This window comes from Psittacula echo (genome assembly GCF_963264785.1).
Source record: "Psittacula echo genome assembly, chromosome: 15".
NCBI lineage: Eukaryota > Metazoa > Chordata > Aves > Psittaciformes > Psittacidae > Psittacula > Psittacula echo.
In genome coordinates this window covers 6,606,409-6,630,948 of record NC_137751.1, presented here as the reverse complement: position 1 = coordinate 6,630,948, position 24,540 = coordinate 6,606,409, and the positions used below count along the sequence as shown (strand labels likewise).

Here is a 24,540-nt window from a genome sequence, read left to right as displayed (position 1 = left end):
CATGTCTCAGCGATCACCAGCAGAAAGGGGAGCCATGCCCATGTGCCCCCATGGCCAGCGTGGAGCTGGGGCACACATCCCCACTCCCATTCCCCAGGGAAAGCGCTCGCCTGCTGAGTGCAGATTGCTTTTATCCAAACCCAATTTCCTAGCTGGGCTCTAGGAGTCCCAGGGGGCTCCCCCCTCCCTTCTGCTGAGCAGGAGGGGAGAGATCTGAGCCGGGTTTTCTTAATTGGTTTAATTTATTCAGCGGTGCAGATGTAAAACATTTTGTTATGGGAGATAATTCCACCTTCTCTGAAGTCGGGAATCAAACGCCGCGGCTCCAGGTAGCCGACACTGAAATAGATTGAACGCAACACTTGAAAAGGGGAATCAAAGCGCTGGGCTAGAACAATTCCCCCATTTACATGACATTTTAACTCGGTGCTATTTCCCACTGACGCACATTGCCGAGGCAGCGCAACGGCCCCGCTTCACCCGCTCATCTCCATCTCTCTCTTGTCTCCCCGGTGCGTGCGTGGTGCTGGCACAGGTCAGCCCCACCGGATGGTCCAGAGAGTGAGGAGCGCCCGGTGTCGGTGTTGAGCTGCCTCAGCTATAGGAAGCGGCCGGGCCTCAAGGACTCTATAGGTGGCCATGGGGATGAGCAGACGCTGTTCAGTGCGCTGGGAGAGCGGCCGCCTTCCCCCGAGCGTGCTGCTCGCAGGGCAGCCCGCAGCACCGAGCCTGAGGACCGGGCGGCTGTGATCGCCCGCGCCTTCGCCGATGCCAGCAGCTGGGCTCGCCAAGGGCTGAGCAAGCGCTGGTCCCTCTCTGCTGCCGATGGAGACAAAGCCTCCGTTGCCTCTGCCCCGGTGAGCCGGGCGTCCTCAGCCTCCTGGCGCGGGATGGAGGATGAGGAGGCAGGGGATGAGCGGTCCTCGGTGCTCAGCTTCGCCCTCTCCAGCCCTGGGAGCTTGAGGAGCCGGCGCGGGGGACCCGAAGGTCGCCCCGAGTCGCGGCTCTCCCTGGCCCGCAGCCGCATGGAAGAGGCGGATGAGGGGTCCCGTGGGCAGCCCCCGCTGGGGCGCAGCTTCTCTGTGCCCCCCCGGCCCCGCAGCGCTGCCTCTGAAGAGGGGAGTCCCAGGGACGCCCGCCCCGTGGGGCACCGCTCCTACCTCGACCCCGACCTGGAAGCTGCCATCCAGGAGGTGCTGAGCTACCGCCCGGCGCGGGCCCGGCGCTGCTCCAGCCCCGATGCTGACTCCGATGATGGCCGAAGCGTGCGGAGCGTGCGGAGCGCGGCCCCCTTGGGTGCTGCCGACCCCAATCCCGGCAGCCTGCGCCGCTCCGCGTCCGCCCTCGACTTCTCCCGGCATCACCGGCACCGGAGCAGCTCCTGCTCCTCTGAGGAAGAGGAGGAGCGGAAGAAGAAGAGCAGCTCCAAGAAGCGCTCCAAGAAGTCCAAGAAGAGATCCAAGAAGAAGAAGAAGCAGGAGTCATCATCATCCGAATCGGATTCCTCCTCCGATTCCTCCTCCGGCTCCACCAGCTCCTACCGCAGCACCTCCAGTGTCAAGAAGGGCCCAAAGGCAGCGGGGGGTGAGGAGCAGGGACACCCCGGCCGGGTCAAGAAGGAGGAGAAGCAGAGGAAGAAGCAGGTCGACAGCCTGATGATGAAGTATCTGTACCGGCCCGAGAGCGACTGAGGCAGGAGGTGGGAGCGGTGTGTGCTGTGCAGCATGAACCTCCCCGTGTGCCACTAACAGCTCGTCCTAATCCTCACCTGGCTCCGGGTATGGATCCCACCTTTGCCAGGTTCCCTGGGATGTGTCCAGAGCAGCCCTGCTTTTGGGGTGCTGCAGGGCATCCCCAACGCATCTCCAGCCATGGGGCATGACCGCAGCAGGACCAGCAGCATGTTTGGGTTTAGTAGCTGTGGCACGTGGGATACTGGGAAGTGCTAATCCCTTCCCGTTCCCCAGCCACCATCCAGGATGCGGCTGAATTTATTCCTTCAGGAAATTTAAGGGCTCACCCCAGGGAATTCAGCACCCTGGGGACAGTGGTGGGTCCCAAAGGCATTGGGGAGGAATGGGATGGGTACTAACATGCATCCAGTGCAGTGTGTGAGCATGGAGGGCAGGCGGCACCCACAGTGGGGGTGCCAGGGTGGATGGTTGGGACTTGGAGTTGTTTCTCATGGCAGCCACATCCTGCTGCCCTGTGCTGTGCAGGGGCTTGTGATGGGGATTTGGGGTGCAAATGGGTGCGCTGGCCGTGATTTCAGAGCAGGGTTTATCCTTTCCAATGGCTTGAATAGGAAAAGAGCTGGAGAAAAGGGAAAGAAAAGCCTTCTGGAAATGTAGTCATAGTTGGGCTGCCTGACCCAGGGCCAGAGAAGGCATCATGGGGTGATGGTGGTGGGGGAACACCCCAGCACCCAGCCATGGGCTCTGGTGCATGCAGGGCCCTCAAGCGGTGATGTCCATGAGCACTGGTGTTTGCATCCATGGCCATGTGCTGGGTGCCTATGGGGCTGGCCCAGTTTGACCCATGGGGCTCAGCTCAGCCTGGCAATGAGTCAGCTGCAGTGGAAGATACCCCAAATCTCTCTGAAATGATAATAAAGGTGGTGATGGAGGCTCCATCCATCCGGCTGCCACCTTGCCTGCTCGCCCAAGGGGACTGAGCCCCGCACTGCAGCGTGCAGGGAGCATTGAGCCCCCATTAACCCCACTTTCTCCCACAGCCCCCCAAGTTCCCGGCACCATTTCACCTACGACAGATGGGACGAGGAGCAGGACGCCGAGGAAAGCACCCGCCGCTCATCCCACAGCTCCCCCAGCGAGGCCGAGAGCCGGGCTGCCGAGACCCCTGCCTAGAGCCCTCCATCGCCCCAGAGACACCCAGCTCCACAGGGCTGCCCTGGGCAGCCGGTGGCTCCTGATGCACAGGACATGCGGGGGACACACGCGGCCACCCCCCAGCCCTGCTATGGGGGGAGCAGCCCGGCCGGCTCGCTGGCTGCAGCCCCCAAACCACCTTCCCACCTCCCGGCTGCCCTCGGCGGCAGAGCCGGTCATTCCGGCCTCCTGGTTTGTTATTCCTCAGTGCCTGCTGGCTCCTTATTTTATAACTTAAACTCCCTCCTCCACCTTCCCCAGGCACCCCGCTGTCCTCTTAAACCCCTTTTAGTTGAGCCAAAGACGTCTCTCACTGGCCGGGCCCTGGGGAGCAGCCAGGAAGGGGACATGGGCATGGGGTCCCACGTACCCATCCGGGTTGTTGTCACCCCCCAACCCTGCCTGGTTGTTTTGCACTAGCCCAGCTGTGCATCCCCCCCTCATCCCCTTTACTTTCAGTATGGAAATAAACGTCATTTCTGGCTGGTGGCAGCGGTTGCTCCGTGTGGTGGGGGGGTCACCCTGTTTTGGGGGGTGATGGGGGTGGTGGGATGGATCCAGCCTCGATGAGGATGCTGCATGGAGGGACCAAGCCCTGCGCCTGCTGCACCCATGGGTGATGGGGAGAGGAGGCAGCCGTCGTGGGTGCTGGCACTGCATCATTTATCAATCTTCATAAATATGCAGATGAGCAGCAGGGATGGGAGCCCTCAGCTCAGTTAATTATTTAACATGGAGGAGATGGCGATGCGCATCGCTGGCCGCCTGTGCTGCATATGGCTCCAGCACCCACCAGCTGATTCTGGGTGCTGCCCCTGCCTCCCCACATCCCCAAGACCCCCCCCAGGACCCCGCAAACCAGGTTGTTTGATCTGTTCTCCCAAGCATCTCTTGGAAACAAATGGGGGAAGCTCTGTGCTCGCTGCCATAAAGCCATGCTGCGCTAATGCGCTTTCATTAAGTGGGAGCGATCTAATGATAATAAAATGGCACATTTAACATTAAAACATTTAACTTGACTCCTAAGCGAGAGCTTCTCTGCACTGTTCCAGCTCCATCTTCATGAGGCTGACAAAGCTCCTTAATTTGTTTCCTGGGAGCTGGTGCTTGATAGAGACAGCTTGGCACCGCGCGGCATGGGGGATGCTGGGATGCGGGAAGGCAGGGTACCAGGATGCTGGGATGTGGGGATGGAGGGAGGCAGGGGTGCTGGGATCTGGGGATGTCGGGTGGCAGGATGCCGTGCTATGGGGATGCAGGGGTGCAAGATGGAGGGCTACTGAGATGGGGTGAGGTAGGAGTGCTGGGATCTGAGGAGGCAGGGATCAGGATGCTGTGATATAGAGATGCAGGGGTGCTGGGATGTGGGGTGAAGGGGTGCCAGGATGCTGGGTGCTGGGATGGTGGAGTATGGGGATGTGGGGATGCAGGGTAGGTGGGGTGTGGGGTGGAAGGATGCTGAAATGCAGCATTCTGGGACACCAGGATGCAGGGATATGGGGATATGTGGGAAGGCGTGGGAATGCAGCCATGCTAGCACACCAGGATGTAAGGATGCTGGGATGCAGGAACACAGCTGCAGGTCGGCATGATGCTGTGTGGGCCCCTCACCTACAGTGCAGCCCGGAGCACTCCAGGGAAGCGGGTGATGGCAAAGGGAGCAGTGCTATGGGATGGCTCCTCACCCAGGCTCAGCTCACACAGCAGCTTCCCCACCACTGGTGCCAGCTTGAACCCATGGCCTGTGGGAAGGAGGAGGTTGGGGGGCACAGGCCAGATCTGGGAGCTGGGAGGTGCTGGGTGCCCTCACCTACCCGAGAAGCCAGCCCCAATGATGATGTTGCTGTACTTGGGATGCCGGTCCAGGATGAAGTCTCCATCCGGGGTGTTCTGGGGGAGCCATGGTGTGAGGATGCAGGGCCAGGGGTCCTCTCCTGGACCCATTATTGTGGGGAAAGCACGGCAAGGTCCAGCTTGGGGTTGGATGCCCCTGGGGGACACTCACCGTGTAGAGGCAGGTCTCCACCACGGCTGGCCAGGGCTCCAGCCCGGGCAGGTAGCTGCTGATGAAGCTGCTCAGGAGGGTGACATCGGGGCGGGGGGTACCCTGGGGCGCCCGGTCCCGTTCATCGGGATCCGTGGGGCTGCCGTGGTGGTAACAAACCTGGGAGGCAGCAGGTCAGGGGGGCTGGCTGGGGGACCCCCCCTAACACCACCATACCCTGCTCACCTTGACCAGACCGGGGTACTCGAGGGCAGGCAGCCCATAGATGCCGTGTGGGGCTTGGCTCAGCCCCATGGCCACGAAGCAGGGACTGGCTCTGCTTGCACTCCTGGGCTCTTTCTCCTTCCAGTAGCAGACGTCGATGCGCAGGGGCTGGGGTCACAGCGTTAGCCCTGGCCGGGGCCGTGCCACCCCACGGTGCCACCAACCCTCACCTGCAGTGGGAGGCAGAGACCCAGCGGTGCCAGGAGGGCACCGGTCCAGGCTCCGGCGGTGATGATGAGCCGGGGCGCTTGGTACACGCCGGCGGTGGTGGTGATGGTGAGCACGGCCCCGGGCTCAATGTGCAGCACCTGCTCCCCGTCCTGCAGGGTGCCCCCGTGGCGGCGGAACGCATCCTGGGAGGGGATGGGGACAGGAGGTGGCTGCAGGGACTGAGCCAGAGAACACCCATCCTATCCCATCCTACAGCATCCCATCTCATCCCATCCCAACCCATCCCTTCCCATCCCATCCCATCCTATCCCATCCCATCCCATTCCATCCCATCCCATTCCATCCCATCCCATCCCATCCCTTCTCTTCCCTTCCCTTCCTTTTCCTTCCCATCCATCCCATTCCATCCCTTCCCATCCATCCCAACCCATCCCATGCCTTCCCATCCCATCCCAACCCATCCCATCCTTTCCCATCCCATCCATCTCATCCTATCCTATCCTATCCTATCCTATCCTATCCTATCCTATCCTACCCTATCCCATTCTGTCCTACCCTGTTCCATCCTCTTGGCAGCACCCACCTGCACTGCCCGCAGTGCCCGGTCAGCGAACAGCACCCCACCAGTGCTGTCCCACAGGGCCACCTCTCCAGGGTGCAGCCGGAGGCCAGGGAAGTGCTGGGCCAGCTCCACGGCATCAAGGACGTGGTTGTCCCCCAGGCTCTGGCGGCAGCTCTCCAGCTCCGGGTCACCCGCCGGCCCCAGCACCACCAGCCCCGTCCGCCTGTGTCCCACCAGCCACATCAGTTCCCCCTCCATGCGCTGACGCCCCTTTGCTTTGCCCCTGGGGGAAACTGAGGCACTGGCAACGGTGATGCTTGGGATGTGCGATGCCTGATGTTAGGCATGCTGGGTGATACAGGCTATACAGGTGATAATGGGGTTATGGGTGTGTGGGGTGATGCATGGGGAGGATCCGGATGCCAGCATCCCACTCACCCCCCCCCAAATCCAGCTATTGCCATCGGCCCTGACCCCAGCAGAGGATCATTTGGATGCTCATTTCCTTAATGATGCTTCCTTATGAGCCCCATAAATTACCCAGAGCTGGCAGCTGCTGCCGGGTCAGCCTCATCCAGCCCTGACGCACAGCTTCCGCAGCCCCCAGCCCCACGTGGAGGGGACAGTGCCCGGTGGGGCTGCATCCCCATTGCCATTACCTGTAGAGGCTGGTGCCGGCCTCGTTCTCCAGCCGCTTCCAGAGGCGGAAGCTGTCGGGCATCATGCGGGCATAGGGCACCTGGGGGTAGGCGCTGCGGGTGATGCGGCTCTGCCCATGCGAGCTGCCCCGAGAGTGGGGCAGGATGAACTGCGGAGCAGGGGGACATGGGGGTTACTGCCATCCCCTGACCCCACTGATACCTGGGGACACAGCCTGCCCTGAAGCTTTCCCAGCCCTGTGATGCTGGGAAACTGGGGTCCTGGCACTGGGGACATGGGGGTCCTGGCACTGGGGGCACAGGGGTCCTGGCACTGGGGACATGGGGGTCCTGGCACTGGGGTCACAGGGGTCCTGGCACTGGGGACATGGGGGTCCTGGCACTGGGGGCACAGGGGTCCTGGCACTGGGGACAAGGGGGTCCTGGCACTGGGGGCACAGGGGTCCTGGCACTGGGGACATGGGGGTCCTGGCACTGGGGGCACAGGGGTCCTGGCACTGGGGACATGGGGGTCCTGGCACTGGGGGCACAGGGGTCCTGGCACTGGGGACAAGGGGGTCCTGGCACTGGGGACACAGGGGTGCTGGCACTGGGGACATGTGGCAGCTCCACTCCGTGCCATGCAGAGGGTATCCAGGTCTGCAGGCACCCACCCCAGCTCGTTGTCGCTGGGGACACAGTGGAGCTGGGGACACGTCAGGGCTGGGGACGCGGTACCTGCTCCAGCAGGAGGGTGTCCCTGTGGCGCTGGGCCAGGTGATAGGCGGTGAAGGAGCCCTGGATGCCGGCTCCTATGACGATGGCATCGTAGGTGGCCTGGTGGGGCTGGCTGAGGGCAGCCATGTCTGTCCTTGTCCTTGTTCCCATCCCCATCGGCAGCCGGGAGCAGAGCCAAGGGGAGGGATGGGGCAGAGTCCAACCATTGGTGGTGGAGCTTTGGCCACCTTCCAGCCCCAACAGGGACAGTGGGAGCCACATCCTTCCCACCAGGACCGGCCTGAACCTCGCATCCCAGGGTACCATAGAGCACTGCACCCCTCCATCACCCTCACCTCCCCAGCAGGATCAGAGCAATAGGGTGGGATAGATGTGATGGAAAAGTGTTTCCAATAAATCCCCCTTTCCCTCCCTGCTGGTCCCTGGACATGGGGCTCAGCAACGTTCCCATTTGTGTGCAATGGGAACCCCCTGCTTGTTTCAAGACAAACAGGTTGGTTTTTTCCCTCCAGCACAATTTATTACAGCCATAAACCATTCTGGTGCCATCTTTTGTTGTTGCTGCTATGTTTTTAACAGGAGATAGGGGTGATTTAGGGCTCAGAGCAGCTGGGATGTGAAGCCCCATGTCCCACTGGTGCTGGCACAAAATATGGGGTGTGATTTGGAGTTTGAGGACATTCAGCGATGCTTTTGGGGGGGGATAACACGGGCAGGGGCTGCCAGTGTCCCTCTGCTGCCTGACAGCTAATTAGGGGAATTAATTTACTCTGGCTTTCGTGGTGTAAAAGGCATTACTTACTGGTTAATTGTCGTTATTATGAAATGTTAAATATCATTACTTACATTGCTGCTCACATCTGATGACGGATGAAGCACTGGGGACCAGGCTGGGGGGAATTCCTCCTCCCCCTCAACGTGATGCTCAATTGGGTCATGGGGATACCCCAGCATCATGCAAAGGCAGATCCTGCAGCAGACAGGGATGGGGAGGTGATGGGACGAAGACAGGGAGCACAAGCAAAGGATGGGGTCCTTCACAGCCCCCTCATCCGTGCTGTTCCTCAGGACCACTAATGCAATGAGTACGTGCCGGCCTCAGCATCGCTGCGGTGCCCAGGGCTCTGCATCACGTGGTGCCCCACTAAATCAGCACATCCTCCCTCACCTTTGATGTTACGAGTAATTCACCAATTTCCCCAGGTTTCAGCTGGCTTTTTTGTGCTTTGAACAGCACCTCTTACCTGCTCTTCCTTTTATTTTTTGCTGAGAAGATGAAGAATAATTAATTATCCGTGAAACATTACATGGCAAAATGAACTCCTCTCCTGTTAACGGTGTGTTAATAGGTCGGGTTGGAAGAGCCTTGCTCACAATGCTGTGAAGCCGGGGAGGCTGTTGTGGGGTGCAGGGATGGTTGTTGGTGTTGGAGGAGACAGTGACCATCTCCAGGGCTCTGTGAGACCCCTTAAACCATCACTTTCATTGCATGGATGATCCCAACCAGGGCTGCTCCCATCCTGGGAATGTCTTTACCCCAAACCCCCAAAAGCAGCTGCATGGGCTCATCTTGCATTGGGCTGAATTTTTGGGGTGCCACTTCAGCCCTGTGCTGGATAGGAGAGAGAACATGGTCTCCATCACCCCTGCCTCTTGTCCTGGGTTTAAATTAACCAGAGGCAATGCTCGAGACAGCAAGAAATCCATTTCCCAAAGCAGCCGGCGCGGGTCAGGAGCGCACAGTAAAAATGAAATATTCCCAGTGCAGGCTGGGAGGATGGATGGGAAAACTTGGGGCTGGCACTGGCACAGGGTGGGATTGATGTGTGAACAGCCTGGCTCAGGCTGCAGGAGCTGAGCCTGGATCACATCCATGGGGAGCAGGACAAACTTGGAATGAGCAGCTTTGGCCAAGGCCAGGCAGGGCTCAGCAGGTCAGAGCTCTGTATCTGCTGCGCCCATTGCACATATTGCACTCACAGCACCCATTGCACCCAATGCACCCATTGCACCCATTGCATTCATTGCATCCACTGCACCCACTGCACACTGGGCTGGCAGCTGGAGTATCCCAAAAGCCCATCACCACCCGTGCAAGCGCTTCATGCCAGGCTGTGCCAGCCTCATGCATACTCCATCAAAGTGCCAACTGGCACTTAAGGAAGAATTAGGGAGCCAGGATGCTCCCCGGGGGGCACAGCATCATTTTGCTGTGCTCACCCCCATTTATTTCCCCATCCGGATGCTTTGAAGGCACCTGCAAAGAGTTTGTTTGCTTTGTATCAAACCCAAACAGGAGGCAGCCCCTCGTTAGCAGTCCAGGTACGTGTTGAGGAAAGCGTCAGGCAGCTTAAAAATTATTTGAATATCATAATATCAAAAAACTTCGATTTGGCCTCAAAATGTTCATCTTCCAAGCCCTACCAGGACTTTGGTGCATTAAACATTGATGCAGCTACTGGCAGATCAAAGTTTTGGGTTTGGAGCTTGAAAGCGCTTTGCAGAAAGCATCAGTTGCCCCCTGCCTGCCCCGCATCCCCCTGGTATGAGGACCACAGCATCGGTCCCACCGCAGGCATGGGTTTGCCCTCATCCCGAGCCGAGGTTTGCCGTGCTCCTGGTGAGTGCTGGCAAAGCAGGGCCTGGGATTAGAAATGCAAACCCACCCGGTGATGGTTGGTTGTGTGGGCCGGGGCTGGCCAGGCTGCGGGCTCTGTGCGGCGCACGGCATCGGCGCGGGGAGGAGAAGCCATCTGGGCTTTGGCGGAGATGGGGAGGGGGTTATTCAACAAAGAGCTGGGTTTGTGTTTATTTTTAACACACTCAAGGGCCGTCCAGCAGTGGTGCCAACGCCATCTGCCTGCTGCAGGGCTGGCGGCCCCCGGTCCTCGCCGGAGAGCCAGCGGGCTGGGGAAGGGGTGTGAGCCCCTTGGAAGACAGAATACACCCCCCTACCCAAGCTGCGAGGGCTGCCCTGAGCCCAGGTTGCCCTGATTAGGGCTGATGAGCTCAGCTCTAACTGGGGCTATTTAGGAGGAGATGGAGAAGGGCAGCTGAAAGGGGTGGGTATCCTGCATGGGGAGGGGGATATGATGGGGAGGCATCACTGAGCTTTCCCACAGGCCCCCATCCTGGAGGGTCGTTTATATTGGGGAAGGGTGGTGTATAGGAGATCCCCCTCCCCCAGCCTCCATCTCCCAGTATTTGCGGGCGCCGCGCTCGGAGAGTTACGGCGCGGAAGGGGGGGGGGGGCAGGGAGGAGCCCCCCCCTCCGTTCCCTCCCCATTCCCTCCCCATTCCAGCCTGCAGGATCGGCGTGCGCCGCACTCGGAGCATTACGGCGGGGTCCCCCCCCCGCGCCTCGACTCCCGCCACGGCCGCGGGATTGGCGGGCGCCGCACTCGGAGCGCTGCGGCGCGGCCGTGCCCGCAGCGCGGAGCTGTCCGCGGTGCTGACCGCCGCCGGCCATGGGCTCCGCGCCGCCGCCCGCACGGCTCCTGCCGCTGCTCGCCGCGCTGCTCGGGGCCACCGCGCACGGTAAGCGCCGGGACCGCGATCACCCCCCACTCCCTGCTCCCTTCCTCACAATGGTGACCCCGCCACCCTCCCGTCCCGGTCACCCGCCCCATACACGCCAACAGCCCTCGGTACCGGTGACCCCAGCCCTGTCGCCGCTAAACTTTGCCAACTTGCGCTAGACCCCGCGGCACCGGGGGGGCCCCCGCCATCACCTCTCCGTTATCCACCGCACCCCTTCACCCCTCCTTCCTCCGGTGGTGCGGGGAGCGGGAGCAGCCGGGGGCGCGCAGAGCTGTTTGCAGCCAGGCTGGTGCAACGCCGCCCCCGGCGGGCTCCGGAGACAGCCCCTCTGCCGGTATTACCGAGGGGGGGGACCCGCGCCCTCAGCATCAAGCCCTTCGACACCCCTCGCCGGCTGCGAGCCGGTCCCTCCGTGCTGTGGGGCCTGGGGGCATTCGTCTCTGTCCCCCCCTTCCCCTCTGGCTTGTTTGGGGTGTCCCCTTTGGCTATGGGGAGGGCACAGGGGAGATGAAGGGGTAGTGGGGGTTGGTCCTTCCCAAGGAGAGCAGCCAACACCCAGCTCAGCTCCTTAGCTCTGCCACCCATGGGGCACGGGCAGCCTTGACGCCTTGCGGCTCTGCTGCTCCAAACCCCAAAACTGGGGACACACCAGGGCTTGGAGTGCCCCAGTCCACCACGGGCAGGATGAGGAGCGAATGAGGGTCCATCCCTGCTGGCCCTGGCAGGGTGCGGGCAGGGGGACGCAGGCTGCCTGCGGGGCTCAGCCAAGCTGCAGGCAGCAGCCGTGCAGGGACTTACATAAACTCCCCATCTGGCAGCAGAGCCCAGCCGGGGAAGGGCGTCGTGGCCCTGTGCCTGCTGCTATTCCCGTCTCACTGTGCCGCCGGGAGTGATGCCACAGCCTCTTGCTTGGGTGGAGAGGGTGGATGGGGGAACTTCTGCATGGCAGCAAGTGGGGCAAGGCCATGGCACCCACATCTCCCACCCCACTGGGTGCAGAGAGGTTGGGGGGGGGGTGTCTGCGTGCCTGGTTCTGTCCTGGGAGCAGGGCTCTGGCTTCCCCCAAGGGAGGCTGGTGCTTACAGTGTCAGTTTAATGATTTCTAATGAGCAATTACCTCTAGTCAGTCCCCTAATTTCTGAATATCAATAAAGTTAATTAAACTCTGTACGTGCGTTTCCCAGAGCGTTAGAGGTAGGGATGCCCTGGGAGGTGCCAAGCTCTTCCCAGGGCTGGGAGCTGTGGGGTCCCATTAACCCTGTGCCCCCTCATGTGCTGGGCATTGCCCTTGATACTCACCCACCAGCTCCCTGTCCCCCATCAGGCAGGGCTCCCAGCCCAGCACCCTGATTTCCATGCAGCACCACCTTGTCACCACAGCCTTACCTTGGCATTGATGGGCTGGAGCATGTTGAGGATGTGCTGTGGGTCTCGGTGATATGGGTATAGGACCCACAGAACCCTCACCCAGGCTGAGGGGATTGGTTACGTCCCCTGAATGGTGGCAATGTGGGACTAGATCGCAGTGCCCTGCAGGCTTGGCCCAGCCATGGAGCAGCACCAGCTGCCAGTGTCCACAGGAGTAAGTGGAGTCTGGGCCCCACAGCACTGATGTAGCCGGGGTATGGTGCCAGGCATGGTTCCATCCACCCTGCCCCACCGCACCCCCTTTTCCCAGCTCTCTAAAGCCATGGCAGGCCTGGCTTGTTTGGGGGATAATCTATGCTGTGCTGAAGGGACCTCCTTGTAATTTGGGGTTCTTGCAGCCTGTGGGTTTGATGGGTGGCACAGGGCCTGACTGTGCCCCCATGAGCTGTGCCATGCCATCCAGCGTCAGCCACATCCACCATGACCACAGGAGCAATGGATTTGGGGACAAGACATCCCTGGGGATGTGGGTGCTGGTCAGAGTTTTGGTGAGAGGAGATGGGAGAGGGAAGGGAGCAGGATCTGCTACAGTAATTAACAGCGTATGTGCTCATCCCCTGTGTGCCTCAGAGGAGTTCATCACTGCCACGCTGTGTGCGCCAGGCAGGGATTATGTGGATAATGCTCTTAAGCCAGAGGATGGAAGGGCAGGGTGTCCCATGAGGATGCAGGGCTGCACCAGCCGCCTCTATCAACCCCACGGGAACCTGGTTGCCGCAGGACCTGCTGCAGGTGGGGATGAATTTGGCACACAGTGCTGCACCGAGGAGGGCTGCTGGCCCCAGACTCTGTGCAGGCACCCAGCAGAGCCAGAGAGTGGGAATGTGGGAGGAAAATGGGGTGCAAAGGGGCAAAAGCACAGCAAGGGCACCCCAGGGCTGGTACAGAGCAACGGAGGGACCCTCAGATGGGAGCGGGGCTCACTAGGGTTGTGCTGGGGTGAAGGCCAGGGATGATTCCAGGATCCAGGCCCCCTGTGAGCACAGGGAGGCCCCAGGGGAGGTGGATGAAGTTGTGTCTGCGGTGACTCTGGCGGGAGAGGATAATTTCTCCTCCAATCAATTCTTTAAATGCACACAATTGAAAGATTGCATTTGAAAGCTGCCTATAACCAGGGAGGTAATGGATTCCCTCTAGTCACAGGCAGCAGCTCCAGAGCGCCAGCATCCCTTCCTTTGGCTATCAGAGAGATGGAGCCAGCCAGAGTACCAGCACTGCTCCCTCCATGGACATCCTTGGGTGGCAAAGGGGCTGCCTGGACCTATCAGAAGATGTCTCCATCTCCCTGGCTCCCCACCAGCCTGCCCTGCAATGAGACCTGATGCCCTTTGTCGCATCCTCTGAGGTGTCAGAGCATCCCGCTGGGGATGTGCTTGATGCCCAGCTTGTGTGAGAAGCACCAGGCACTGGCCCGCACGCTCGCCATGCCATTGGGGATTATTACATATATAATTTAAATGCAGTAACGAGCTGTGCTGAAGGGATCAAATATTAATCAGCTGCAAGAGCGCTGCTGTGACCCTGTGAAAATGGAGAGAGGTGCTTGAAAGACAGCATCAGCATGGGGGTGATGCCCAGGCAGGGCAGGCTCTAGGGGTCCCCAGCTGCTCTGGGAGGTGGCAATGGGAGGGGATGGTGGCTTTGGTTCATCCCCGTCTCTGGCAGTGTTCAAGGCCAGGCTGAACGGGGCTTGGAGCAACCTGCTCTAGTGGAAGGCGTTCCTGCCCGTGGCAGGGGGTTGGAAGTGGATGAGCTTTAAGGTCCCTTCCAACACAAACCAGTCTGGGATCCTACGTGAAGAGCAGTGATGGAGCAAGGTTTGCTGGCAAGGGGATGAGCACGTTGAATTCCCAGGGGGGCAAAGGCGGGTGCTGGAGGCAGCTGGGATGCCAGCCCTGGTGCGATGCTCCATGCTTCCCACCCGCTGGGAGGGATCGGTGTCTGCGGGGAGAGTGACACGGCTGAGCAGCCCAACACAGAGCCAGACAAGCACAGTTCGATTACTGTTGCCAGCAGCAGGCACAGGGAAGGGGAGCTGGGAGGGCAGCGTGGCTCTGCTCTCCCTGCCTGCCTCCTGCCTGGAGCCATGCACCTAAGGGTGCCCTATAGGGTGAGTGCTCCCTCTGCCACCCTGGTGTTCCAGGGGATGAGCTGTGTTGTGTCCTTGTGGAGCCCAGGCTAGCACAGAGCCCTGTGGGGAGCTGGTACCCATGCCATGGGCACCCTGGGGTGGCACAGAGCTGGTGCCACCCATCAATGAGGGTTCCATCCCAGGGGATACCAATGCAGGGCTGGGATGGGGCTGATTTGGGCACTGATTTGGGGAGGAGGGATGTGGCACCACACGGCTCCAGCGCTCAGGTCCGAAATAGCAGCAGACACACAATTCATCGCCGTCGCCGCTCAGGGAAATTGCTGCACAAAAGCATTAGCTCTGCAGGGAAAGCGGGATTACACAGGCTGTGGGCAATGAGGAGGGGATGGGGGCACTCTCAGCAGGGGGGGGAGGGAGGGAGACCCCGGGGATGGGCACCCTGGTGCCCGCTGGGCTCTGCCCTTCTGCCCGCTCGGTGTGGGTGATGCTCGGTGTGCTACAGCCGCGGTGCTCCAGGGAGCTGGTTGTGGTGACATGTGACATGTGTCAGCGGGTAAATGACTGTTCAATTCAAGGAGAATCACAGAACATACAAGGTCAAACGCTTCCCCGCCAGCGCCGCCATGAATATTAAACTGAGCTCTTCTGGTAGCTGCCAGGGCTGGCGGCCGCGCTCACCAGCAGTGTCCCCAGGCACCGGGGCAGCCCCTTGGTTCCAGCTGCTCCAGCATCCTTGGCTTGGGCATCTGGGCATGGAGGAGGCCATGGGGTAGCAGGATGTGGGTGCCAATGGGGTGCCCAGCTTGCTGTATGGCAGTGGTTTGGCTGCGTGGCAGTGGTGTTGGCATAGGGAGCTGCCTGCACATCCCTGCTGCACCATCACATTGTGTGTGTGCACCTCCCTGCACTCACCTACCCACTGCTTACACCCACCATCCCTGCCTGCGCTTTTACACCACCCACCGCTCCTGCCTGCATCCTGACACTGCCTGTGCTATCACACTGCCTACAGCTTCCCATCCGCCTTCATTCCCTGCCTGCTGGTAGCGAGGATCCCCATTCCCCACGGCTACCAGAGCAGGGCATGGAGATGGGGGTCTGGCACCAAGCAGGCACGTCCTGTACCCAGTGGAGGGGGGAGCATGGCGCCGGCTGCCTGACAGCTCATTCATCACCGCTGCCGGCCCCGGCCGCGGGGGCAAAACCAGATTGGATTTTAAATTGGAAAATAACTGGATTCCTGCAAGCCTCAACCCCTGCCCCCATGGACCTGGCTGCCTGCACCTCCCGCCAGCCATCACCCCCCTATAGATGGGGAAACTGAGGCACGGAGCAGCACCACGATGCTCCTGGGACAGCCGAGGGCCCTGATCCATGGCCTCCGCTGTGTTATTACTTTCTTGTCGGGCAGCATCGATCGCTGCTCCCCGGGAGGCCACGTGCTGCCTTATTTATGTATTTGTGACAGCCAGCAGCATTGATTCCCAACGGGGGGGGCAGCCGCCGCCACAGCCCCATTAGTCTCCAGCATCTCCCCGGCTCCCGTTAACAGACTCCTGCCTGGTAAAGCCAATGTGAGGGATTAGGACCCCAGCCCAGCTTCAGCCCCCATGGGCACCCTGCTATTGGGGAATTGATGGGTCCTTTGCAGGTGTTTGTGCCCACCCTGAGCCCCGGAGGGATGCCAGGGCCTGGGAGGTGGGTGGTAGGCGGCAGGGTTTAATGTCACCAGCCCCTGGTCTCCTTGGGGATGTGGGAGGGACACAGATGTGGTGCTGGAGATAAGCTGCTTAGAGATATCTGTAGGGGTGGAGGGTCTTAATCTGGTGATGCTTGAGGGACATGGGTGGCAACATCTGGGCACTTGCTGCCTTCTCACAGGGCTCCAAGCATCCTGCATCCAAGGGCATCTACCACTCTGAGTATCCCCTGGTGCTGGAAGCATCCTGTAGTGCTGGAAGCATCCAGCGGTACGCAGAGCATCCCCTGGTGTCAGGAATATCTCATGGTACCCAGAGGCACCCCATGGTGCTGGGAGCATCCTGTGGTACACAGAGCACCACGCAGAGCCCAGGGCAGCACCCGCTGCCCAGGCAGTGCCCAGCCCAGGGTGCCACAGCATGCAGGTAGGACCCAGTGTAGGGATCTTGCTGTGGGGTCCCACCTCATCCAGCAGCCCCAATGGGGACCACCGTGCTCCCAGCGCCCTGGGCAACTGAGATGTCATGGGCAAAGGGTGCAGGAGGCCAGGGTGATCATCCCTCCTCCATCCTTCGCTCTGAGGGGCCGGTCCCTGAGCACTAATCTGCTATAAAAGCCTAAGAGAGGTTTTGGTGCCCTTCAGTACAAACTCATTAAGTTTTATGTTCAAATAAATGGATCCCATTAAAAAATAATCCGGGCCTTGCTGGGGGGCAAGTGAACCTTTTGAAGCCAGTGTGGTCAGATATTCATCTCCCACCGTGCTGCTGTGCCCGGGGCATTGACACCATCCCAGGGCAATGGTAGGGGAGCCAAGGGGATGCACTGGGTGGTGGGGATGCCTCCTGGCACCCACCAGCTCCCCCCCACGCTGCTCACCCAAGCTAAGGTCTCTTAATAGTCCCTTAAAAGCAGCAGTCACAGAGTAATTAATCTTCGTGGGGCCCTGCCCTGCTACAGATCGGTATAATTACCTGGTAATTGGCAGTATCATGTCATCAGTGCCTGTGCACGGTGGCAGGACATGCCCGTGTGCTCCTGTGGCCTCCCAACTGGCCATAGAGGGATGCTGGGTGCTGCCGAAGCATCCCTGCCACCGTGGCATCCCCCTCCTGCCATGGCATGGGGGGGGGGGGAGCTGTGCCCCTCCGGGAGAGGGGACCAGACCCACCAGGGAGAGATGCTGGTGGCTCATTAAGGCTGATTAAATGCTTTTGGTTTTGGTCTAAAGGCTGTAAGTGTGTGGGATTTGCTCAGGGATTAATGCTCGGAGGAGCCATGGCATTCCCAGTGCAGCTGGTTATGGCAGACATGGCAATCACCTGCGTGTCTGCGATGGGAGGGGTGAGCACCCCTTAACGTGGGACAAGATGCAGTTATGCACTAATTAGCCATGGCTTAATTGCCAGGGCTGCCCCAGGGCAGGGTCCCACTGCATGTGGTCAGTGTGCTTGCTTGTCATCCTGGTTTTGGTGCAGTACTGGTCAGCAGGAGGTGTTGCCCCTCAGGATGGAGGATGAAGTGTTGGTCCACGGTGAAGTGTCGGTCCCCAGTGCAGCACAGGACTGATGCTGCACCAGCATTGCTCCCTGGTGCAGCATCAGTCCATGTCCAAGGCTTGGTCTCAAGTGCCACACTGGGCACAGCATCAGCCTGTGAGGAAGCTTCAGTCACTGGTGCATCACTGGTCCCCAGGGCCATGTCAGTCCATGAGGTAGCATCTGTCCACAGTGCACCATTGGTCCAGACTGAAGCATCGGTCCCTGATGCAGCATCAGTCTATGACGCAGCACCAATCCACAAGTCCCCAGCACCCCACACTCTCTCCTCCCTACAGGCTTCAATGGGCTGGCAAGGAAAGCCGGGGACAGCGCTGAGGCCGAGAGGGAGCCGACGGCGCTGCCCACACCGGAGGAGCGGGAGGCAGAGGCTCGCTTCGTGAGCACAGCGCCCACGCTGAAGCTCCTCAACCACCACCCGCTGCTGGAGGACCTGCTGCACGAAGCCTTCCTCAAAAAGGACTACCTGGGCCAGGCACCGTTCCTGCCTGGGGGCCCCGGTCCCGTCCTGCCCGCTGGTGCCCTGCAGCCAGACCCTGGCCCCCCAGCCCCTGAGCCCCCACCACGCACCCCTGCCCTGCCCAGGGCTGCCTTCCCCACTGACCCATTGACCACACCAGCAGGGCACCCAGGCCCATGGGGGGATGCATGGGGGGCTGTACCGGCTGCTGATCCCTCGTGGTCCCCTGCCAGAGTGCTGGAATCGAGCCCCACATCCCCCCCCAGCCCCGCACCCATCACCCCCGGTACATCTCCAGGAGCCCACACTGGGGATGCTGTGGTCCATGGGGATGAGGAGGGGACCACCACCACCTCTACCATCACCACCACCACTGTCACCACGCTGCAGGGGCCTGGTGAGTGCTGGGGAGGGAGTTGGGGGGAGCTGGGGTGAAGTGGGGCTGAGCAGGGGTCTCCTCTGTCACCACAGCCCCCTGCAATAGGACGCTGGCGGGTCCTGAGGGCTGGCTGGTGTCCCCGGAGCTGGCCAGTGTCCCTTACGATGGTAGCCTGGACTGCACCTACACCATCTCTGTCTACCCTGGCTATGGCGTGGAGCTCAAGGTGAGATGGGAACTGTGGGTGGGATGGGGTGCCAAGTGCCCATGGGCAAGCATGGCATGTCCCCTGCTCTGTGCCATCACTGTGTGGCCGTGTGGGGTGCAGCAAACACAGTCTTGTCCCCATGCCATGTCCCCCGCCCAGCAGAGCTGGGCCCTGAGGGAGGGATGTGGGTGCATGAGCTGGTGGGATGCTCCGTGCTCACCGACTGCCATGGCTGTACCCAGCACAGGAGCAGGGATGCAGGATTAATTAACGAAGCACTGATGGAGAAGATGTGAGCTATGCTGTGGTGCAGAGCCAGGAAAACCCAATTCCCATCTGCTGGAACCAGAGGCTGGTGCTGAGGCCACGTGCTGCTCCCATTGGTGGCACACTGTGTGTCCCCACCTCTGCACATGGCTTGCTGAAAGCCGGTGGTGAGCCACAGTCAGCCCGGGCTCCTCCATCACCGCACACCACTGCTTAATTAACATCATTAATAGCAAATCACTCCAGAGGGCTGGAGCTGCTGGCAGGGCTGTGGGTGTGGGCCTGGCTGTGCCGTGGTGGGCTCACTCTTGGCAGGTCAGGATGATTTATGGTGCTGGTAACCATGTTTGAAAGGCGCTGCCCTGCACGGACACGCTCCAACGCGCCATTGACCATGGACAAGCCGCCCAAGGACCAGCCCCAAGCCAGGTACCGGGGTGGTGATTCCTGGCTGTCCCCATAGGTACACAACATCAGCCTGGCAGAGGGGGAGACGCTGACAGTGGAGAGCATGGGGGGGCTGGAGCCCACCCTCCTGGCCAATGAATCCTTCCTGCTGCGGGGCCAGGTCATCCGCAGCCCTGCCAACATCCTCACCCTGCGCTTCCAGAGCCCCCGGCCCCACAGCCCCAGCTCCTACCACTTCCGATACCAAGGTATGGGGCAGCATCCATCACCCTGGTACCTCCCAGGGGCTCCCTCGCTGGTGCAATGGTGATGGGCAGCAGAGTTTACCTGTGCCAATGGTGGGTTAAGTGGGTGAAGAACACAGAGAAGGGCAATGAAGTTGGTGCAGGGCCTGGAGCACAAGTGTGGTGAGGAGCGGCTGAGGGGCCTGGGGGGTTAAGTCTGGAGAAGAGAAGGCTCAGGGAGGCCCTTATCGCTCTCTACAATTACCTGGAAGGAGGATGGAGTGAGGTGGCGGTCAGTCCCTTCTCCCAAGTGATGGAACAAGAGGTAGCAGGTTCAAGCTGCACCAGGAGAGGTTTAAACTGGATATTAGGAATGATCTATTCATGGAGAGAGTGCTCAGGCATTGGAACAGGCTGCCCAGGGCAGTGCTGAGGTCACCAGCCCTGCAAGTGTTCACACGCCGTGTAGCCGAGGCCCTCATGGGTTGGTGGTGGCCTTGGCAGGAAAGGCTGGACTTGATCTCAAAGCTCTTTTCCAACCTGGTTGATTGTATGATTACAGACAGACATAGGCACCGTGTCACCCAGCCCTGCAGCACCCATACCAGGGTGCTGAGTGGGCTGGGGTCTTTACGGGGCTCCATCCCCATCCATAACACCACACCTGCCCCCAGCCTACGTGTTGAGCTGCCCCTTCCCGGCACGGCCGGCGTTCGGGGAGGTGTCGGTGAGCAGCCTGCACCCCGGCGGGGACGCCCGCTTCCGCTGCACCACCGGCTACCAGCTGCAGGGCACCCACCGCATCACCTGCCTCAACGCCACCCGGCCCTTCTGGAGCGCCCGCGAGCCCCTCTGCCTCGGTGAGCACCGGCACTGGTGGATGTGGCACAGCCGGCACGGCTCAGCCAGGTGCTGATGGTCCCTCTCCTGCAGCGGCATGTGGTGGGGTGGTCCGGAATGCCACGGTGGGACGCATCGTCTCGCCTGGCTTCCCCGGCAACTACAGCAACAACCTGACGTGCCACTGGCTGCTGGAGGCGCCCGCCGGACACCGCCTGCACCTCCACTTCGAGAAGGTCTCGCTGGCAGAGGATGATGACAGGTTTGGCAACAGGGTAGGGAGGAACTGGGGGGACCAGGGCGCTGCGGAGCTGCCCCGCACTGGGCCATGTCCAAGGATGGAGCCTTTGGTCATACCCAAAGATGGGTGCTGTCGGCCATGCCTGTAGGTGGGTACCATTGGTCATATTCAAGGATGGGTGCCATTTGGAATACCCAAGGGAAGATGCTGTTGGTCATGTTGAAGGATGGGTGTCACTGGCCATGCTCAAGTGTGGGCACCGTTGGCCATGTTCAAAGAAGACACCATTGCCAATGGCCAAGAGTTGGTGCCATTCATCATGTTCAAGGATGGGTGTCATTGGCTATGCCCAAGGGTGGGTGCCATTCATCATGCTCAAGGATGGGTGCTTTTGGCCATGGCCACCATAGCACCCTGTCCCTGCCATGCCTTTCCAGGCTCATCATCCGCAATGGCAACAACGTGGAGGCACCCCCTGTGTATGACTCCTACGAGGTGGAGTACCTGCCCATCGAGGGGCTGCTCAGCACCGGGCACCACTTCTTTGTGGAGCTCACCACCGACAGCAGCGGGGCAGCTGCGGGCATGGCGCTGCGCTACGAGGGTATGGGGCCGGGGTGGAGGGGGGCACCCAGGCACCCCAATGCCCGCCTGGCCCCTGCAGACCTTTGCCCCTGTGCCCGCAGCCTTTGAGCAGGGGCATTGCTACGAGCCCTTTGTCAAGTACGGGAACTTCACGGCCAGCGACCCCCGGTACCCCGTGGGCACCACAGTGGAGTTCAGCTGTGACCCTGGCTACACATTGGAGCAGGGCTCCACCATCATTGAGTGTGTCGATCCCAATGATCCACAGTGGAATGAGACGGAGCCAGCATGCCGTGGTGGGCACCAGTGGCAGGGCAGGGAAAAGGGAGCTGGAGATGGGGTTTGGTGGGTGCTGGAGTTGAGGGGTGCCATTGGTGATGGAGCTGGGGATAGAGCAGGAGGGCTGTGTTGTTGTGTGCGCTGGAGCTGTGGGATGCAGTGGGAGCAGTAGCTAATGGGAATGGTGGGTGGTGGGTACTGTGGTGGGTGCCCCACAGTGATGGTGAGCCCATCATGCACCCACAGCGGTGTGCAGCGGGGAGCTGACAGATGCAGCTGGAGTGGTTCTGTCACCCAACTGGCCAGAGGCATACGGCAAAGGCCAGGACTGCATTTGGGGGCTGCACGTGGAGGAGGACAAGCGCATCATGCTGGACGTCCGTGTGTGAGTGCGGGGATGGCCACGGGGATGGAGGGGTTTGGGATCCATGCTCCCCCCTGCCCTCACCGCCCTGCTCCCCCAGGCTGCGGCTGGGCTCAGGGGATGTGCTGACCTTCTATGACGGGGATGACCTCACGGCACGCATCCTGGGCCAGTACACGGGCGCCCGCGGCCGCTTCAAGCTCTACGCCTCCACCGCTGATGTCACCGTCCAGTTCCAGTCTGACCCTGGTGCTGGTGCCTTTGCCTATCGGCAGGGCTTTGTCATCCACTTCTCTGGTGAGGCCCATGGTGGGATAGTGCCATCATTGTCCCTGGTGTCCCACATTACCCCACTCACTCTGTCACCCCCACAGAGGTCCCTCGTAATGATACCTGCCCCGAGCTGCCAGACATCGCCAATGGCTGGAAGACATCCTCGCAGCCGGAGCTGCTCCATGGCACCGTGGTCACCTACCATTGCTACCCTGGCTTCCAGCTAACTGGCACCGACCTCCTGATGTGCCACTGGGACCTGACATGGAGTGGTGACCTGCCCACCTGCGAGCGGGGTGAGTGGTGCCCATTGGCATCCCTGTGCCCTGCAGAACATCCCCAGCAGCCACCATCACCACCCGTCCCTTTGCCTGCAGTGACCTCCTGCCGGGACCCCGGGGACGCCGACCACAGCCGCAGGGTGGTTTCCAGCCCCAGATTCCCGGTGGGAGGCACCGTGCAGTACATCTGCGACAAGGGCTACATCCTGGCGGGCAGCGGGACCCTGACGTGCCACGAGCGTGCCGCAGGAGGACCCAAGTGGAGCGACCGCCTCCCCAAGTGCATCCGTGAGTCGGGTCCCCTCTCCCAGGCCATGTCCCCTGCACTGATGGGCACTGATGGGCACTGATGGCACCATGTCCCTGCCCCACAGCGGAGACCTACGAGCCGTGCCACAACCCCGGCGTGCCGGCGGGCGGGCGGCAGAGCCCCGAGCGCCGCCTGTACCCGGCGGGAGCCACCCTGCGCTTCTCCTGCGCCGACGGCCGGGCGCTGCTGGGCGAGAGCAGCCTGCGCTGCCTGCCCGGGCACCCGTCGCGCTGGAGCAGCTCCCCTCCCATCTGCAAGGCGGGTGAGAGCACCCCGCATCACCCCACGGCACTCCTCAAAACCCCACTTCTTGCTGATGATCCCGGCTTCTTTCTTTCCTCCCTCCCCCAGCCTCCTATGATGAATTTTACAGCAACCGCAACCTGGATGGTAAGGGCAAGGGGGTGATTGGGTGCAGACAAGTACCCAGGGTGTAGCCGATGTGGGGTGCCCCCTCGCTGAGCCGACTATCCCATGCAGCCGTGGCCAAGGCTGTGCCATCGGGACCAGCGCTGGAGGGCACCAATGTCGCTATCGCCGTCTTCCTGCCCGTCCTGGTGGTGGCCCTGCTCATAGGGGGCATTTACCTCTACTTCTCCAAGTGAGTGGCCGGGTGGCCCCCGGCACCCCATGGGGTCACCATGCTCCTCCTGCTCCATCTGTCCACTCCCCACAGGCTCCAGGGGAAGCCATCCCTGCAGCTGCCCCTCGCTGGCTCCCACCCCTATGACCATATCACCGTGGAGTCGGCTTTTGACAACCCCACCTATGAGACAGGAGTAAGTACCGGCCCCCAGGTCCCCCCAGGCAGAGCTGGGCACCCCAGGGACCCTGCGTTATATCAGCCAGGGTCTGTGTGTGGAGTAGGACACGAGTGGAATGGGGCGATGCATTGCAGGGATCATGCTTTAGGTAGGATATCCATCCAGGGACCGCACATGGAGTGGAATATCCATCCAGGTCCCATTCATCGATGGGACATCCATCCAGGGACCCTTCATGTGAAGGACATCCATCCAGGGACCACACATAGGATGGAATATCCATCTAGGCACTCTTCACAGGATGGGACATCCATGCAGGAACCACACATGGGATGGAATATACATCCAGGGCCTGTTGATGGGATGGGACATACATTCAGGGATCATTTCCCAGGATGGACATGTATCCAGAGACCATTCATGGGATGAGACCATGCACAGAATGGTATATCCATCCAGGGACCCTTCACAACGCGGGACATCCATCCAGGGACAACACATGGGGTGGGATATGCATCCGCTGAGTGTCCAACCCCTCGCAGTCTGTTTTCTTTGCAGGAGACAAGGGAATATGAAGTTTCCATCTAGGAGGGGGCAGCGTGGAGCCGGGCACCGCAGCCACCCATCCCGGGCCCCCCCGTGCCCACCAGGCCCCCCAGCACGGGCTGGGTCCACCTTTCCCAATGAGATCCAAGCCAAGCACTTGGTGGGACTGACCCAGACCCAGCCACCCCCCTGCACCCCCCAACCCACCCGGACCCCCGGGGGGTCTGCCTGCGCCCCGCTGACATCCGACCCCCACCCCGGGGTGCTGAACTAAGGGGGGGGTGTCCCCGAGCACCCAGCCACACAATGAAGGAGGGTCCCAGGCAGGGGGAGCGGGCTTGTGGGGACCCCCCCGGGAAACATAGGGGGTGCAGCGGGAAGGGGGACAACCTGCAAAGCCCCTGGGGGGGGGGTAAAGGGATTTGGGTGGCCATGGGGGTGCCCCCCACCTCTCCCACCCCAGCACAGGTCCTGCCCCCCCTGCACCCACGTGTCTCCCACCGCCGCCACGCAGGGACGTGT

The 24,540-nt window shown here is 61.0% G+C and overlaps 3 protein-coding genes across 5 annotated transcripts in view; 2 read left to right on the top strand and 1 right to left on the bottom strand.

The window, feature by feature from the left end:
- Positions 1–3,330, top strand: part of MYO18A (myosin XVIIIA) — a 35,253-nt gene extending 31,923 nt beyond the window's left edge. For 2 of the 3 annotated variants that reach the window (XM_080630355.1, XM_080630354.1), the window contains 2 exons: positions 536–1,699; positions 2,735–2,869. In XM_080630355.1, the coding sequence (XP_080486481.1) occupies positions 536–1,691 (1,156 nt within the window). In that variant the 3' untranslated portion in view covers positions 1,692–1,699; positions 2,735–2,869. Of the gene's footprint in view, positions 1–535; positions 1,700–2,734 lie in introns of all 3 variants that reach the window. The other variant, XM_080630356.1, reaches the window with a different exon arrangement.
- A 1,169-nt stretch (positions 3,331–4,499) lies between these two features.
- PIPOX (pipecolic acid and sarcosine oxidase) lies at positions 4,500–7,392 on the bottom strand (the record flags this gene model as incomplete). Its single annotated transcript, XM_080629989.1, has 8 exons — positions 4,500–4,630; positions 4,703–4,778; positions 4,894–5,052; positions 5,119–5,265; positions 5,328–5,510; positions 5,912–6,113; positions 6,550–6,698; positions 7,267–7,392. The coding sequence occupies 8 exons, from the start codon at positions 7,390–7,392 to the stop codon at positions 4,500–4,502; spliced, it is 1,173 nt and encodes a 390-aa protein (XP_080486115.1).
- Positions 7,393–10,733: 3,341 nt separating this feature from the next.
- On the top strand, positions 10,734–24,047 carry SEZ6 (seizure related 6 homolog; the record flags this gene model as incomplete). The annotated part of the gene is made up of 17 exons (XM_080629963.1): positions 10,734–10,803; positions 17,868–18,446; positions 18,521–18,654; positions 19,367–19,559; positions 20,210–20,395; positions 20,469–20,637; positions 21,054–21,220; positions 21,303–21,497; positions 21,727–21,865; positions 21,945–22,141; positions 22,219–22,413; positions 22,495–22,686; positions 22,773–22,970; positions 23,060–23,098; positions 23,189–23,309; positions 23,385–23,487; positions 24,015–24,047. The coding sequence occupies 17 exons, from the start codon at positions 10,734–10,736 to the stop codon at positions 24,045–24,047; spliced, it is 2,910 nt and encodes a 969-aa protein (XP_080486089.1).
- Positions 24,048–24,540: the final 493 nt, after the last annotated feature.